Raw genomic sequence first — 19,161 nt, 5'->3', positions numbered from 1 at the left:
GGACGAGGTGGAGCTGACCAGTGCAGGACACCACGCTCTGAGACGGGGACAAGCCCAGGAGGTGGTGCACTGTTTCAGATGATCAGAGGAGACAGAGGGCAGCTACAGTTTCTCCGTCCTCCAAGGTCATGCGGGTGGAGTGGCTGAAGGACAACGAGATCATCGACCCGGCCGAGGACAGGAACTTCTACATCACCGTGGACCACAACCTGATCATCAAGCAGGCGCGTCTGTCCGACACGGCCAACTACACCTGTGTGGCCAAGAACATCGTGGCCAAGCGCAAGAGCTCCACCGCCGTGGTCATCGTCTACGGATTTCCCATCAACCAGTGCTCCTCCTGTGACCAAAACAGTGAAGATGGCGGCCGCGACACAACGATCTTTCAACAAAGAAAAAAAAGAGTGGAAAAGAGTGGTGCGCACTGAATGGGTGCTGCTGCCGGATGCTCTCTCATCGAATGCAATTTCTCCATCTGTGAGATCAATAAAGTACCATCTTATCTCTCTCTCTTAAATAATTTTAAACTGTTGCCATGCCAACCAAGGTTAAGTCAATGGGTGCTATGTAACTTTACCTTCATCTATGTCACTTAGAAAACATGCCTGGAGAGTAATCTTTGAGTAGTTTTTGACTCTTCCTCTACGGCTACTCTTTCATCGCAAAGTAAAAACACTTGCCATCGCTTCACTACAGCCACACGGACCGCCCACTCTGTTTTTGTTTTAAATTGAAACAGCTGCGCAGCGAAGGGGAGCAAGAGGAGGGGGTGGGAGGAGCTTATGGGTAGATCTCTTGAACTACAAGTGATACTACTGCATGTTATGTTTTTAGCCATTCTTGTTTTTTTAGCAGTGTCACTACTGCCACCTCAGGTCTTATACGTAACTGCACTTTCTATGTTAAGCTTGTGCATGACCTCAACACCTTTTTGAGTGAAAGTGCAGAATTTTAGAGTCAGTTGTGGTGAATAGGTTGGGGCTCATTCTACACATTAGGACATGGCTGGAACCTACAGGGGGAGGAAAATACATAATTTTAACATTTTTGAACTTCGTATAGTCCCTTTGAAATAAAAAAGTAAAGCAAAAAAAGCGATGTTCCAATACGTTTAGCATTGATTGTAGTTAGAGAAGTAATACTTTCCTATCAATGTTGACTTCACAGTGCACTTTCAAACACCTCTTGCAAGCACTAACTTTCAGAGAAAATAGCAAACCAAAAATCGGACAAAATGGTTAATAGCACTTTTTGCAATTGCAGCTTTAGCCGTTAAAACTTAAGTCAGCAGGGAAAGCAGTTCAAACAGGATTTCACAAAGGACCATTTATGGCTCTTCTTCATAGCGTTTTTGTTTTATCATCTTCTCTCAGTCCTTCTTGCGTCAACCCATGTGTAAACCCCCCTTTTCCCGCTTCATTGCGACATCCCCACCACCATTTGAAAGGATTAGCCAATACAAAGCAAAATGCAGGCAGGACTTAACTCAGCAGAGGAACATGCTAATTTCCCTTAAAACATCTATTGTCTCGTCATGTAGTGTGCATTTCCACATGTAATTCTATTTGACAGCGATGCCGCATGACTTGCAAGAATCATTATGCCTAAAAGAACATTTTACTATTTAGATGTAGCCTAAAGTCTGCGTTTGGAGGCGGTGTTGAAGTGTCTTGCATGCTGTCACTGATCCACATGTTCTTTTGATGCACGCAGTTTCCCCAAAGCCGCTGCATAATTCAGGAACTGTAGGCTGCGCGCTATAAGAAACAACACTTGAGTCAGCTTTAAGTTATGCCCCTTAAATCAGCAGTTCTCATATTTGTTTCACAACTAACATTACATACTTTACCTGTAAATATTACCCTGCAAGTGCGAGTTTTCCATTATTTTTCTTTGTTTTTAAGTTTTTGGCTTCCCTCCATATAAAGCCTCCAACGTTCAGATGTTGTTCTGATCTGCTTGGACTACACTTCTCTCTATGTAGTGTTTTCTATTAAAGAGGGGGTATTTATTTTGCTATGTTATTAAACTCCGCTGATGTAAAGTGATTGGTGAGTGACTGAATAACAGCCAGGAGACCTTTAATGAGGCCTCAGTGGGAGTGGCTGGTGCTGGTGAGTGGTGGGTTTGGGGGGGACAGTGGGCAGGTGAATGCAGCTGTAGCGCCTCCCCCATAGACACAGGCCTATACTATTCTCAAAACTGCATTTCCCCATTCACTGCTGCATTAAATATTCCAACCACATACAATAAGTCCAAGGCATGATGGAAAATCTCAGGTTGACATAAAAATCTCCACTAAAATATACATGATAAATAAACAAACGCATCAGTCATTATGACCACCTTTCGTTCTTCCATCTTGGCTCAACCCTCCCCCCCTTTTCCGACCCATGACACAGCACACGTCCCGCTCTTTTGTGCGCCTTCCCCCTTTTACTCCAGGGTTAAATGACAAATCCATACATGGGACAGGCGCACGCTCGATAGCTGTGCTTCGATTGATTTGTGTGTTTTTGTTAGAAACTGGGTTGTTTTTTCAGAAAAATCATTGCTTTTTTTCTCCATCAACTTCTAGCTCTAAGATTTGTAAATCCAACGATGCTAATTGGAAACAAATGACTGGTTTCAGGAGTTATTGAATGTATTCTCAATTATTGATGGCATGGTGTTCTTTGGCCAAGCACAATCTGACCAACAGACAACCAACCTCCATCTAAACTAATGTCTAAAGGCGTCATAATGTGTCCTTCTTTTTTAAATTAGACCTAGTATGAAGACAGTTAACCTCTTAACCCGCACCTGAACATATTCTGCACATTTTCTCCAGTTTGGCTTTACCCAAATCTAAAAGCAAAAACGAGGATGAAAACGCAGCAAAAATGTGACGAAAACGCAACAAATAAGTGTCATAAAAAGCAACAAAGAAGCTGCAAAAGAGCGACAAAAACGTGCCCACAAAGCAACAATAATGCAACAAAAAAGTGACTAAAGAGCAGCAAAAATGTGATGAAACCACAACAAAAGAGCAACACAAAAAACAATGAAAAAGCAACGAAAACACAACAAAAAAGAGACAAATACAAGACAAAAATGCTTCAAAATGTGTAAATGTTCAAATGAGGCGTTACACTGTTGCCATCCAGTCAAGACGCTTTTAAATTAAGGTAAAGCCAAACTGGAGAAAATGTGCCCAGGTTAAGGTCTATAGGACAGGCTATGGAAAAGGAAAAGAAGACAGGAGTCCACTCTGTCGAACTAATAATAATAATAATAATGCATTGGTTTTATATAGCGCTTTTCTGGACACTCAAAGACGCTTGACATTGCGCTATTCGTTTACTCCATGCTCGGTGGTGGTAAACTACTATTGTAGCCACAGCTGCCCTGAGGTAGACTGACGGAAGCGAGGCAACCAGTCTGCGCCATCGGCCCCTCCAACCACCATCACTCACTCACTCACTACATTTGCTACATTCCTGGTGTTCTCAAACGGTCTCCCATCCAAATACAGACCAGGCCCTTCCCTGCTTAGCTTCCAAGGTCTGACAGGATTGGGCAGAGCAAAGGTGGTATGGACTCCTGTGCCATTGAACCTTTTTTGCACTGTGGTACTGAAATTGGTACGCATTGAGCATGTACATCCATCATTTTCACTCTAGGCAGTCCAGGCTCCAGAGGGAAACCTTTTGTACACGTTTTTAGTGGTAGGGTAAAACTGGAGCACCAGAAGGAAACAGACATGGGGAGACGACACACAGAATTACACACAGAAAGACCTCGAATGCCCCCTGGATCAAACCAGGGACATTCTTGCTGTGACCAACCGCGGTGCCACTGTGCTGCTCTGCTGTTGTTATCCCACAACATCACTTGCATTCACTTTATAGAGTTTTTGTGTGTTTCAAATGTTCGCCTTGTGACAATACTAGTGTGATGTGTGTTGCCCAAGGAGACGTCAGTAAAAAACTGTTTCCCAAATCTAAAAGCTTCGTGAACAAAGTGTCAAAACAAAATAAGACAATAAAAAGCAACAAAACAGTGATAAAAACACAATAAACAAGGGACAAAAACGTGATTAAAGCTTGAGGAAAAAGCAAAAAAAAAAGACAAAAACGTGCCAGAAAGGAACAAAAACACAATAAAAAAGTGACAAAAACACAACTAAAAAGTGACAAAAAGCAAGGGGAAAAAGCGATAAATAATGCAACTAAAATGATAAAAACACAACAAACAAAAAACAGACAAAAAAAGAGACGAAAACACAGCAGCAACGCTTCAAAAATGTGACAAAGACAGACATCAGTTTTCTAGGCCTTAGCTTTCAAATGAGGCGTTTCTCTCCTTTGTAACGCCGAACTGGAGAAAATTTGCTCGGTTAAGGCGGGGGTAAGAGGTTAACACACTACACCGTGTTGACTTTCCCTGATTCCTCCAATAAACATAAAGCTTTTCACCGTAGCCTGAACATTCTTGTTGAGTTTCTGTCTTTCATTCCCGAGTGCCGAGGTGGTGCTAAGCGACACGGACCGTGATAAGAATTTCAGTTCAAAAGTTGAATTTGTGCGAGTGGCACCTCAGGAGCTCACAGTGCGTTGGCTCAGCAGTCGCCTTCACTAAAAGCAGCTCCAAAGTCAAATGTTTTACAGGAAAGAGCCGCGTGACAGCCAGACAGACCCCTCCGCGCTGAGCTCTGCAGACACTTTTCACCCACACAATAAGTGTTTTTCCATTTTCAAAGCTTAGACTGTGAGAGAGTTGGCCGGCGTTAAGGTGAAAGTGAGGGAGGCGTGCGATTTACAAAGCGAATGTGTATGAAACCGCGCAGGCTCAAAATGAATACCTCCGCTCTGATTGACAGCTGACCACGAGCTTTTAGTCGTTGTCACGGCAACTGGTAAGAAAGAAAGAAATGTCGCTGTAGTAATTGGTTTGTTCGTACTTTAAGGCAAGGGTGCCCGGTTTCAAACAAACTCGTACCATCAGGACAAGACTTAGCCCAAATCTGGATTAAACCAAGTCTAAAATATAATCGGACTAACCCATGAATAAACGGGGCCAAGCCTGTACAGGAGTCAAGGCAGGAATGAAATGTTGTCCAATTGAAAAAAGGAATAGCTGCTGAATGTCCTGAAGAACCACAACAAGCCCTCGAACCACCCCTACAAAAGCTTTACTCATCTATCTGTGTTTGTTTGCATTCTGCTTTTGCTAAAAATGCTGAAATGGCATCTTTGAGATGAATCTTCTCTTTTTCATACATAAAATGACAAAGCATAAAATGGATTGATCAACATGAAGAAAATCTTTTTTTTTGGCATATTGCCCACCTCTCCAAGTCTGTTTGTCTATGTCTATATTTTCTGTAAACCGCTGTTTGTTTAGCTTTATTCACACCAGTGCGACGCAGCTGCAAACAAAGCCCACATATTTCCCGTGGTGTACGTTTCAAAGCCGCACAGTGAGTAAGCCGTATGATGTTAACACAAATAGGGGGTGACTCGGTCTGTTTACTCGGTGGAGGAGGGGTGGTACTTAGGCAGCCTGATTAAGAGGCTGAGGCTGTGTCCAATAAATTATTTAAATCCTGTAACAATTAAAGCAGGAATCTGTTATCAGAGCGGCCCATTAGAGCGGGCTCAGTCTGCTCAGTGTGAGAGCGCAGATCACAGAGCGCAGCGGCGAACACACACATCCTGCCGCAGAGTTTGTACTGTATCGTTGGACTTGTATCGTTACAAAGATGATATTTGACACTTTTGAACTTCTCATTTTGCAGGAATGTTTATGTTTCAGAAAACACCTGGAGTAAAATTCTGCTTTGTTTATGGTTGAGGAGGTTTCCTTTGGCTAATCTGCTATAAAACCAGAAAGTGCTCCTGTGGGTTTGTAAAGGTTTTATACACCTGAACTGGACTTGATCATTTCAGCGCTTAAATAAACCTTAAGCAGGGTTTCTGTGGGGCATTAAAAAGCATTAAAAAATATTACATTGAGTTCAAACTGGCATTAAATCTCAATTTGTTGGAAAATTATGAGATTGTGCAGCAATTTTTACTGAAAAGTTCATCGAAAATACCAAAATGATGGTTTAAAACATATTCATTTGTAGTTTTGACTGAAGTTTACCACATATTTTTGGCCAGTTCTCTTACCCCTGTTTGAAGAAATGTTATTTAATATTATTTATTTATTTATTTTTCTTCATTTGTGGCATTAAATTATAGTATTTGGGCATTTACACCATGGCGACGTATAAACAAGCAGCAACCTCCCTCTCTCTTGGTACAGCTGAATTTTTTCCTTTTTCCGCAAGCTGCATTTGTGTTTTCTGTGTTCCACATTGTTTTACTGGATACTTTAGCCATGTTTTTGTGAGGTTCTGTGTTTTATTTTTTTTACTGCAAGGAGTTCATAATGGTCCTGAAGAAGCAGCTTTTTAAAAGTAAACAAACAGCTAGTTTATGAGCTAAACCCATTTGAGACCTACATATTTCTTCTTCTGAGACACCGAAGAGGCAGCACAGTGGAGGCGTCACAAGAGGCGCTATAGGAAACAAAAAAGGGACAAACGAGGAGGTATCCGGACGAGACTCACAGCTAAGCCCCACATGCCTTCTACTGTTCTGGCTAATGGACGTTCACTGGAGAATAAAACAGATGAACCGGTGAGAGACTGTTGCGGAGCAGAGGGAGCTGCACAGGAAGAAGAGGAAGGAGGAGCTGACCAGTGCAGGACACCACGCACAGGTCGACCCACAATGGCAGCCTCACAACGGAAATATGTGACGACAAAGGCAACAAAAGGCCACAAAAGAGCAACAAACAAGCGGCATAAACAAGATGCAAATTATACAAAAATGAGACGAAAACGAGAACAAAAACAAGGATGAAAACGCAACAAAAAAGGGTCAACAACACAGCAACAACAAGGAAAAAGATCAGCTTGATTTTGTAGAGAAAATGTGCTTGGTTCAGGCGGGGGTTAAGAGAATAAGGAGCTATTTCTCACAGTCAGCAACAGTAGTTAGAACTACAGTGATTTCCTTTTGGTTGTTGATATATTTTCCTGCTTATTGTTTGCATACAAATGTGTTATAGCCTTAAACATCTATCCCTCTTTTCCTCTGCAGTCCGTCTTTTGGATAGTTTTGTGTATATTTGTGTTAGTAGACTGTACCGGCCCTGAAGGGAAATCTGTCCTCTGCATTAGAGCCATCCTTCAACAAGACAGGAGGAGCGGCAGCACTTAGCAAACTCAAGATCCGGAGCCATGAACTTGGACCAGTATTACGCCAGCTGCAGGATTGGCTTACTCCCTGTATATGTTTATTGTTCCTTGGGCACGACGCCATACTTATCTTGGGTTGTTTTTAGCTACATCACGGCACGCTGTCACCTTAAATGCTCCATACAAATCGTAGGTCTCAGTAGTGCCATGTGCATTTTGTAAGTGCATTTGTAATCCGCTGAGCCTGCAGGCGTAAAACATGAAAATAAGCACTTTGTTGATCCACAATGTTCTGCAGCAACTCCTTTAATATTTCGGACTTTGGTCTTTGAAACAGAGAGAGTTTCGCGGCATTGAGAGATTTAATGCAATCTTATTTTATTCCTTTGCTGCTTACCCATTCACTTTTCCCTCCGTGTATGCGGCTGCAGTCCATACATCTCTGTCACTGATTCGGCCTGCGTGCTGTGTCTCCATTGGGATCTATGGCTCTGCTGAGAAAGCACACGCACTCGTTTCGCCTTATTTATGTCCATGCCACTGTTCTTCATCCCTCCACCTCGATGCTCACAATATATCTTATTTATTGAAACTTTTCTTTTTTTTTCTTTTTACCTCTCTGTAAGGTTAAGGTGGACTTTATTGCCCTCATAGCAAAATTTATCCTGTCAAGTAGTGGGCGACTGCAGCACAGCTCTCAGGGAATCCATCTAAAAACCAGAGTCTTGGTCTGGAAACATGAGGGCTGGCCAACCGTTCAGTAAAGTCTTCAATGAAGGTTCTTGAGTCATCTTCTGTACTCTGTAGTCGAAGTGTGGAACGTTTCGCCTCTGTTCCAAATGGCTTTGTCAGTGCACTAAGGTTTCAACTCAGCCCAGATACAATGGAAGGAAAATGTATGTGAACGCTTTGGAATTTCTAGCATTTCTGCCTAAATTGAAAATTAAAATGTGGTCTGATCTTCATCAATATCAAAAGAATGCTTAAACTATGTTTTCATGCGAGTATTTTTAATGGACTGTGAAGTATGGTGCAAGGAGAATTATGGTGTTATTATGGTATGGTATGGTGTGGTGTTTTGTTGCCTCAGGGCCTGGACAACATTCACAGGACAGCGTGTAATAAGTAAGTGAACCCCTGTATCAAGTAGCTGGCTGACTCTTCCTTTGCAGCAATATCTACTTTTCTGTTGTTGCAAATTTGACGCTCACAATGATCAGGATGAATCTTGGACCATTACTCTTTACAAAACTGCTGCAGTTCAGTGAGATTCCTGGGTTCACTTACTTTTTCCTCCCTGTCCTGTGAATGATTACATGTTATGGCCAATGAAAATATGATAACATGTAATTGTTTGGGTGGTATTAGTTCTAGCACATACTGTTTACTCATTCTTATGATTTTAATAAAGATCAGACCACAATTCCCAAGCCTTCACATTTTTCTCTCACTGTAAATCAGCACAGAGATGCAGGGAGAACATGTAAACTTCACACTGAAATGTTTGAGAATTGAATTGAGACTTGACGACTCATCCAACTTGAAGTGTTTTATTTAGTTTCATAGCTTAAATTCAACCTGGTTTTGTGCCTGCACTGTGTTTTCATCATTGCAGTTTGGCCACCAGCAGATTCTGTTCAGGAAGGTCTTGTTTCTTTCGTTTTAAAACAGGGCTGTTTGTTTGTCGATACACCTCTCTTTGCTCGACATTTTTCATCCTCAACCTTCCCCGTCCTCCGTTTCTTCCCTGTCAACACACTGGACATTTGGTGGGAATGTAGGCTGGATTTGGGTAATTGTGTTTGTGTGCTGAAAATAGCCTGATCTCCAGTGCACTGCTCCCAATTAGTCAGAAGGATGTGCTGAGGTTTTGAGCCACCACAGCTGTACTATAACAACACAGTTTTGTTTTTTTTAACACACACTTTAACACGGTTTCCTGTCTCTTCTCTCCACAGTGATCTCCTGTCCTCAGACTACGTGGAGAGGCATTTGAACGAAAAGGGGGCGGCTGTTGTGACCAATGTAAGTTGAAACGAACACAAACTGAATTTGGCTTGTGGTAAATATGCATCGTAAAAACAAAAAAACTTACTCCTGATCTTATTTTGTCACTCTTTTCTTAAGACATGTGACTACTTCTTATTTGCTCTTTTCTGTCATTGCCAAATTATACAGCTTCAATTGTCTCTCACAATTTTACTGCCAAGTCAATGCTATAGTTTGCACAAAGGGAAGAATGACTGGCCTTTATTCAGCCGACTCAGGTAACATGAGGAATGGGTGAGTTTATAAGTGCCATAATCCTGTCCAGAGAGGTCTCGCATAGTAGTCCGTCACACACAAAAGAGAGCGGATTATCCCGAGTTAAGAAGAAGATTATCCAGATATTAAATCCTTTAAAGAGAATGATCTTAATGTGACACTATGTGCTGAATTATCTAATGAGATTAAGAGTCAGAGGCCTCGCTTTTGGGTTTATCATTTGGACTGAGTGATGCTCGATCAAAGCATTACAGTGGTGTGAGGGGCAGAGGCTCAGCCGAGACATTAGGGCACTTCATGACTTTGAACTTGAAGTTTGTCGATAATACAACCTTGTGGATGCCAGTATATTTTGATGTAGCCTACCAACAGTGCGTTTGAATGAAAAAGTACTTTGGGTTGCTTGTAGCCAGGCCATCTAGCCACTCTGAGGACTGTCTGGAACTCTGCTAACAGCCAATCAAATCTTGAAACATGTTTTATTGATCCAATCACAGACCACGTTGTCACAGCACAAAGAAAGAATTACCCGGAGTAAAACATTTTCCTTTAATGTTGCTTAACTAGAATGTACCTGTGTAATGCTTTTCTCTGCGATCAGCATAAAGGGTGAGGGGCGACGACCAATCTTCTTACACTAGGTGAATTCTCCAGCCTGGTGATTCTGCCCATCAGCCTGGCTCCACATAAGTCTCCGGGTGCGATACTGCCGTCGCCCACTGCTCCTTACGGGTACGCCCAAGCAGCATCGAAGGATGGGTCAAATACAGAGGCCAAATTTCCCTATGGGGACAACAAAGTATAGTTTAGCTTAAAGCTCAATTTTATTACTCTCAGAAGTAGATGTTCATCTCTAAGAGTATTTTCTTCTAAGTATTGTTGTCCCATTCAAAACATACATTGAAACAATTAAAAATCTGAACCGAGTAGCAAATGACTCTTGTATCCTTAACGTTATGTGGCTGTATCGGCACAGATCACTCACATTTGTCTCTACCATACTTTCCTTCTCAACAAAGCTTGCTGTTTGTAGACCAATAGACTAATTTGCAGTCTACACGTCTTTGTTCTGACTGGCCAGGCTCGGTTACTTGTGTCCTGTGACAAGTGCTGTACAAATAAGATTCCCTTCCCCTTGTTAGAAACCTAAAACTTGCTAGATAATTTGTAAACACACTTTCGAAGGTCAGAGCGTTCTTGTTCACGGCACAGTGTTTTGTTTCTTTATAAGATCTGAATAAAAATTACCATAAGACTAGATACCTCACCTGACAGATTCACAGGCGGTGATAAGTAGAGCAGAAGGTGAGAGGCGACGGAAGAGAGCAGAGGTTGCTGGGATAGTGAATCACTGCCCTGCTTATAAATAGGTTTTCCATACTCGATCTGCCTATTTACTCAGCCTGACTGTCACTATGGCTCTTTCATCTAGTTTGCACAATCTAAACCCACACCTTATCTGGATGTTATTATGAGTGGAATAACTACATAGATCAGTTGAAATAAGTGTTGATATTGTGCTCTGTCATTAGCGTTTTCCTCATTTACAGCAAAAGGGTATTACCTGATCTACATTTTATGCTAATAGGAAACATGCTCTGGCCTAATTTCCAAGTCCTTGACCCAGAAACACCAACTATAACCAGGCTTAATCTACATAGTGTCCCTGGTCTTGCAATTTGCACTTTTATGATTTTGTATAGTCTAAAAGGCAACGACCGGCCAGAAGTTGTGGTAGCAGCATCAGAACCCAGTGCAGAAATTGATCCAGTGATAAAAGCCACAGCTCCTCGGGGGACGGGCTTCCTGCTTAATGGCTGTTAGGAAAGAGCCGGCCGAGCACTCAGACATTATGCAGGTCTATAGGAAATATAAATATGTGCGATGCTTGCAGAGAGTGGGGGAACACATTGGTAAAGTTATTTAGAATCGGCTTTCTTTCTTTCTTGTATTTGCAGTTGTTGGGACTGTGCAAGTCGATGAACATATATTAGAAGTGTGCTTATGAAAACACTGTGTCCTGTAGCTTGGTCTCCCTCTGGTCCGTTTCACATTCACATATTCTTACTCAAAAATATACACTGCGCGACCCAAAAAAGAGCGTGTGTCTACCTAGATTTAACTAACGGTTATGATCTGGAGTTGCTGCAGTTGGTCAAGTCTAGATTCAGCAAACACTTTGTGACCAGAGATTGAGCTGAAAATCTGAACATCCGAATGACCAGTTTATTTCATCAATGAATTTCTTCTTCCCCGACGGCACCGGCTTATTCCAAGATGACATTAACAAGATTTATCAGGGCTCACATTATCAAAGGGAGGTTCAGGAGCGTGAGACCTCATTTTTACACATGGATTGGCCACCACAGAGTCCAGATGTTAACCCCATTGAGAATCTTTGGGATGTACTGGAGATGGCTTTGCACAGTGGTCACACTCTCCCGTCATCAGTACAAGTGGGTGACGGTGGCGCAGTTGGCACAGCGGGTCGTCTCATGATCGGAAGGTTAGGAGATCGAATCCCGCTTCCTGAAAGTGCACACTTGGGCAAGACACTTCACCCACCTTGCCTGCAGTGTCTGCGTACATTGGTGTCTGAAAAGGTTGAGAGCATTTACCATTTGAGACCATTTACAAGATCTTGGTGAAAAATGAATGCAATACTAGATCTTTTGACATTGTAGAAGCTCATTGAAACAATGCCACAGTGAATGTGTGCTGTAAAACATGTACAATAGGCCAGGATGAATGGTGTGTAAATGCATGGTGGTGATCAGAGGAACCGTTGGCGCAGTTGTGTCTCCCCCAGGGGAAACTGAACACCACCAAGTATGGAGTGAGTGTATAATTGTTTCATGTAAAGCGCTTGTCTGTGAAATGCGCTATATAAAAGTTCTTCTTTAATCAAAGCTGAAGGCGGTCTAATGAAATATTAGAGCATTTGACCTTTTTTTGTGCCAGCTTTCTTTTGTTCAGGCAGTGCACAATACAGGTCAGCATTTCTACTCGGTTAGACACTAATGTTAATTGAGGTGTTACAGTGGAACTAACGTGGCTTTCATTCTTGAATTACCCAGCTATAACAGTAGATACAGAGTTTTCAAACCCTATACTAAAACAGGATCAAACTGTCTTAATAAATATTTTATTTTGGTCGTAAGCTGGTCTGAAGCTGATGTGGAGAAGCCGCTGCTCTAAAGTGAATTGCTTCAGTGCCTTGTGCTGCACTCAACACTTGCGACCTGAACATTTATGTGTTTGCAAATGAACTGTGTGATTGATCGCAGCTGGCACATTTACTGATGGGTGTGTGGAAAGGAAAGCTGTAAAGGAGCTACTTCACTCTTGCTGCAAATAAATCATGCTTTTTCTGATTCTGTTGCGCTCAGTAATATAGTTATTTTTTGGTTGTTGTTGTTCACAGGGAGGGGAGCACTGCTACTACCAGGGAAAGGTCCGGGACATTCCTCAGTCCTTTGTGGCCCTTTCTACCTGCCATGGGTTACAGTAAGTACTAACACCAAACTAACACCAATTAAGAAACAATTCAAGACTAAAACTTGAACTAAATCTCTAGATATTTCCTTAAGCAATAAAACTAAACAAAAATGATGAGACGGGACAAATGACAAGAGTTTAATGAAACAGCCCCGAACTTTACGAGGCCATATAACATGAATTATACTATGCTGATTAAAATTAGGCATAAAATATAATATATTAATCCAACTAAATCTTGGAAGTAAGCAAAATACAGCATTTTAACATTTGAAATCAATGGAACAAGCTGTACATTTTAAATATATGCAAACAAAAAGAGCACATTCATGCTATATTGTGATGAGGGGTTGTTTAAGCGTTTCCTGTCCGCCTCCATGATGTGGAAAGTAATGGATAAGAGCATTTATAGGTGGCGTCATGTCAGAGGGATGGACATTAGAGCAGAGTATTTCCTTTCTGCTGAGTCAGGCGTTTTTACCGTAATATACAGCGTATAGTGCTGTCCATTCCACAAATGCACTCGCACCACTGCCTTTTAATGTGCATGTATGAAACTGGACTCACACACACATATTAAATTAGACCTGAGGGTCACATGGCACCTTAGGATCCATGACTTACTGATGTGACAGTAAGGTGATAGTCAGATAATTGAAATATTGCACTTGTCACTAATAATAATAATGATGCCTTACACTTGTATTGCGCTTTACAAGCCTGTATTACCAAGTTTCTCAAAGCGCTACACTGTCGTCATTATTCATTCACTCCATGCTCTGTAGTTGTAAGTTACCGTTGTAGCCAGAGCTGCCCTGGGGTAGACTAGGCAACCAGGCCTCTACGACCATCACTCACACACTCACTACATTCACCCCGGGCTTCCTGGTGTTTCCCAAACAAGCTCCCATCAAAGTACAGACCAGGCCCTTCCCTGCTTAGCTTAAGAGATCTGACGGGATCAGGCAGAGCAAAGGCGGTATGGCCACTATACACCTGTGAAACAGTGTAGAGCTCAATGGAGATTTGATGTAGTCTCTGATAGGTGATGCTACAAGCGGATTTTACCCATTATGTTTGACGCTGCGTGTACAAACTTTATGAACGACAATTTTGTCAATCTGTATTTCACAAGCAAGTTTTCTTTCTTCATAAAAGCAACAACGCGATGCTGCTGCTGCAATGTTTAGCTTTGTGAGATACAGTTATATGAATTTACCTTGAACTGAATCTCATGATTGTTTTTATTGTATTTTTTTATTTTTTGCCTTTTCCACATTTGAACCAGATTTTGATCACAAAGTCCTTTTTTGTTGTAGTCTGGTAATACCTGTGTATAGACCAAAAAACTATCTTGTTTAGTTTGTTGCAGCTCCATCGACATCATATAGTGATAGATTGCATCACTATGATATCACTATATCCTTTACTTTTCAATGTGTCTTAAATGGGCATTTTCACTCTCTGACTCACGAAGGCCTCGTCCAGACCAGACAAGTGCATTACTCTCAACACGAACCAGTGATTCAGCAACACATCACAAGCCTGAGTCAGAATACGCTGAATAAGAATGTTTCATAATAATCTACTAATTTCTGTTTCTCTCTTTTAGTGGCCTGTTTTTTGACGGCAATCACACGTACAAGATCGAGCCTAAAGACAGCAAAGATGTGAGTACACCAACACATTTACTGTATCTACTTTGTACAGATCAAAAGGATTGAGGTAGTTTGTACATGTGGTTGACTCTTATTCCGTGACAAACATACACTGGATGTAGATTTAGAGGACAGACATGTGATCAGCCAATGACACCTTCAGGAAAACGAGGAGGACTTAAAGCATTGTCTGTGTGCGAGAATAAGTGTGTGTAATGCGTGTCTAATTAAAATGTCCCGGTGAAATATGGCCAATTGTTCATCACAGAGAGGCGAAAGGGAGGGAGATAAGAGAGGTCACGGACGTAAGATAAGACTGAAGTTTAGAAATCAGTGAAGAAATTCAGATAATGCTGCTCTTAACACGCAAAATAATACAGAAATACAGAAAGCAGGAAAGTGCGCATACAGTTTTCTGTGTCGTGTGTCAGGGCAAACCAGTCGCATTGTGATTTGGCAGATTAAGCCGGATTCCCTTGCAGTTGCAACCAGCCACATTACTGTGAGATGAATGTGTAGTTGCAGAAATTACCATCCATTTATCCATCCATCCATCCATTTTCTTCCGCTTTATCCGGGGTCGGGTCGCAGGGGCAGAAATTGCAGCAGAGATGTACAGACTTCCCGATCCACGCACACCTCCCCCAGCTGTTCTGGGGGACCCCGAGGCGACACCAGGCCAGCTCGGAGTTATAGTCCCACCAGCGTGTCCTGGGCCTTTCACTCGAGTATATCATCCAGCAGATAAGAGTCGGAACAACAGTGAGATTAGCAACATTTCTAAGGAAAAAATAAACACAAGAGGAGGCTGTTTTAAGGTTGTGTTCTGTTTCTGACAAGATAAACAGACCAGTCATGAACTCTTCACGAGTGTTTATCCAAAGTTTCAGATTGGAGAAATCAGGGTCCAGGTCAGTAGTTTAGTGTGGTAAAGTTCACCAAGATGATTATGTTCAAACATATTCAAGACACAATTATGCAGATGATACATTTTCAAGTGTAATATGCACGTTTTTTTTTTTTCGGCGCTTGCGGCATTAAAGCAATACTAAGTAACCTGTTTACCAGTTGCAACCAGCCACATTACTGTGAGATGAGTGTGTAGTTGCAGAAATTACCATCCATCCATCCATCCATCCATCCATTTTCTTCCGCTTTATCCGGGGCCGGGTCGCAGGGGCAGAAGTTGCAGTAGAGATGTACAGACTTCCCGATCCACGCACACCTCCCCCAGCTGTTCTGGGGGGACCCCGAGGCGACACCAGGCCAGCTCGGAGTTATAGTCCCACCAGCGTGTCCTGGGCCTTTCACTCGAGAATATCATCCAGCAGATAAGAGTCGGAACAACAGTGAGATTAGCAACATTTCTAAGGAAAAAATAAACACTAGAGGAGGCTGTTTTACGCTTGTGTTCTGTTTCTGACAAGATAAACAGACCAGTCATGAACTCTTCATGAGTGTTTATCCAAAGTTTCAGATTGGAGAAATCAGGGTCCAGGTCAGTAGTTTAGTGTGGGAAAGTTCACCAAGATGATTATGTTCAAACATATTCAAGACACAATGATGATTATTCAAAAAGATTATGCAGATGATACATTTTCAATCACAAGTGTAATATGCACGTTTTTTTTTCGCCGCTTGCGGCATTAAAGCAATACTAAGTAACCTGTTTACCTTTGTAGGTTCTAAAGTGAAATGAAGCCAGTATGACTCGCTGCGTCCTTAGCATGTCCAAACTTCGTAATCCAAAACACCGTCTATAATAAATTCCATGGAGACAAAATGTGTGAATAAAAACATTATAAGACAGACTACAGATTACAAAAAAGGGGTTGCAGAGGTCGATAAACCCACGAATGCAACACTGTGCGCAGTCATAATATAGAGACATAACCAAAGAAAAAATGACAAAAAACAAAATGCCAAAACTAACCAAATAATTTGAAGAAAATAAATTAGACCAAAATAACCATTAACCAAAACCCATCACGAAATTACCAAAAAGTTCCCAAACAAAACAATTGTGGCTTAAACAAAAACATGATTTAGGCAACCTTAATAAATCCTTTTTGTAGTTCCTCTGGGGTGTTGATGGGAAGATTGGGGGGTCTTTCATCTCTCTCTGGTGTCTCTAGCCAGAAAACCACTATTGCAACTTCCCTGCACTGGGTCGGAGGCGCCAATACACACTTATGGAATCTAAGAAGAAGCTAACAGGCGAACGGGCAAAGCTAACTGCGGGCTAGCGCCACTTAAACAGTATTTACAGACCAGTTTGAGTAAAAACAATTATCTCCATCGTGTAATTAGATGAACATTATCCCTCTCTCCCTTTGTCTTCTCTGTCAGCGGAACATTTACTCTCACGGACAATTAATGAGTAAAGAAAACGTAACATGCTACGACATCTGCAGGGGCGCTTATTGCCTTTATATGGGGCATGAGTTGCACTGCTTTAAAATATAGTATTTGGGCATTAAGAATGGCATTAAAAAGCATTACATTTGACTTGTTTCTGCCTGTACAAACCCGGGAAAGGCAGCTCTATATAAAAGTTTAGTGTGTCGCGTCACTTGTACTTGTGTAAGTGGTGATGTTTTTCCCTGACCTTGTTGTCTCTGTCACTGCTCCTCTGTGTTTTTAGAATTGAATTATTTAGAACTAAATGCAAAACAAGATTTTAACCCTTCTGCTAAAAATATACTCTGTGGATATCTTTGAATTTGAAGACACCATGACGTCAAATATACATGAACCTTACATAACGTCACATTGCTCAGAACTAAAGTATAAAACAAGCTCAGCATTGATTTATGTCCTGACAAATATTTGGCCAATACAATCGATGCAACAGGGTGATAAGCAAACAAATAAATAGATAAACAAAACACATATATTTGATTCAATTTATAGTTTATTTTGCTAACACACTAATAGTAATGATAAGAAACATTTCAAGTTCTCCAAAAAGCCCTAAAGCTACGCAGTTGTGCTTCTCCTCCTGTGTGTGGTGAGGAAGTCTGTATTGAATAACAATGGGGCTGTGCTTTGTGGCCGTCAGAACTGAGCCAGTGTCTGCTCCCTGCTGCCCTCAGCTCACTGCTCCTGACACTTCGCTGGTTCATTCACATTTTGTGCCACACATTATGCTTTTACACACTGTGCCACAGGGAAGGAGGCTGCCAAAAATACTACAGGAACATAGAGAGTAAGTTTAAAGCGACTAAAGAAAAATAAGTGCAGTGTCTTTTAGTCAATGGAGTGGTGAAGGGTATCAAACTCAAAGACAGGTGGAAATATTTGTGTTGATTTAAGACATGACAACTAATCTCACTAAACAGTTTGGAAAAATTCAGTCGCATCCTCCACCTGAATCAAGCAATTTTTTTCCAGTTTGGCTTTACCCTAGCCTGGCCTTAGCCATCTGTAAACTCCGTCAATTATAATTTCCCTACATGTTACGTCTGGGTCTGATCTCAGTGGCCGCGTTACATCGGTTGAATTTCAACCATTCAGCGAGCGGGGGAGGCGGGGCTTGTAGGTGACGTCAAGCATTTGCTGGTTGTAGTTTGGCAATGGCGGCGGATAATGGAAGCTCTTCAAATTGTTTTGGCTCGGCTCCAGAATATCCAGAAGTTAAAAATGAAGCCTTGTAATGCACACGGATTGCTCTCAAGAGTTATGATAGAGTTATGATAGAGTTATGATAGAGTTATGATAGAGTTATGATAGAGTTATAATAGAGTTATGATAGAGCTATGATAGAGTTATGATAGAGTTATGATAGAGTTATGATAGAGCTATGATAGAGTTATGATAGAGTTTTAATAGAGTTATGATAGAGTTATAATAGAGTTTTAATAGAGTTATGATAGAGTTATGATAGAGTTATAATAGAGTTATGATAGAGTTATGATAGAGTTATGATAGAGTTATGATAGAGTTATGATAGAGTTATAATAGAGTTATGATAGAGCTATGATAGAGTTATGATAGAGTTATGATAGAGTTATAATAGAGTTATGATAGAGTTATGATAGAGTTATGATAGAGTTATGATAGAGTTATGATAGAGCTATGATAGAGTTATGATAGAGTTATGATAGAGTTATGATAGAGTTATGATAGAGTTATGATAGAGTTATAATAGAGTTATGATAGAGTTATGATAGAGTTATGATAGAGTTATGATAGAGTTATAATAGAGTTATGATAGAGCTATGATAGAGCTATGATAGAGTTATGATAGAGTTATGATAGAGCTATGATAGAGTTATGATAGAGTTATGATAGAGTTATAATAGAGTTATAATAGAGTTATGATAGAGTTATGATAGAGCTATGATAGAGTTATAATAGAGTTATGATAGAGCTATGATAGAGTTATGATAGAGTTATGATAGAGTTATGATAGAGATGATAGAGTTATGATAGAGTTATGATAGAGTTATAATAGAGTTATAATAGAGTTATGATAGAGTTATGATAGAGCTATGATAGAGGTATAAT

General features: G+C 41.1%; 1 protein-coding gene across 1 annotated transcript in view; it reads left to right on the top strand.

The window, feature by feature from the left end:
• adam22 (ADAM metallopeptidase domain 22) overlaps positions 1-19,161 on the top strand; it is a 60,846-nt gene that overhangs the window by 14,490 nt on the left and 27,195 nt on the right. Inside the window, exons 4-6 of the mRNA XM_079560861.1 lie at positions 9,190-9,256; positions 12,921-13,003; positions 14,607-14,664. Of these exons, the coding sequence (XP_079416987.1) occupies positions 9,190-9,256; positions 12,921-13,003; positions 14,607-14,664 (208 nt within the window). The remainder of the gene's footprint in view (positions 1-9,189; positions 9,257-12,920; positions 13,004-14,606; positions 14,665-19,161) is intronic.

The sequence above is a fragment of the Gobius niger genome (assembly GCF_951799975.1).
Source record: "Gobius niger genome assembly, chromosome: 8".
Taxonomy (NCBI): Eukaryota; Metazoa; Chordata; class Actinopteri; order Gobiiformes; family Gobiidae; genus Gobius; species Gobius niger.
The sequence above is the reverse complement of the archived record's forward strand: the minus strand, read 5'-3'. Positions and strand labels throughout refer to the sequence as shown.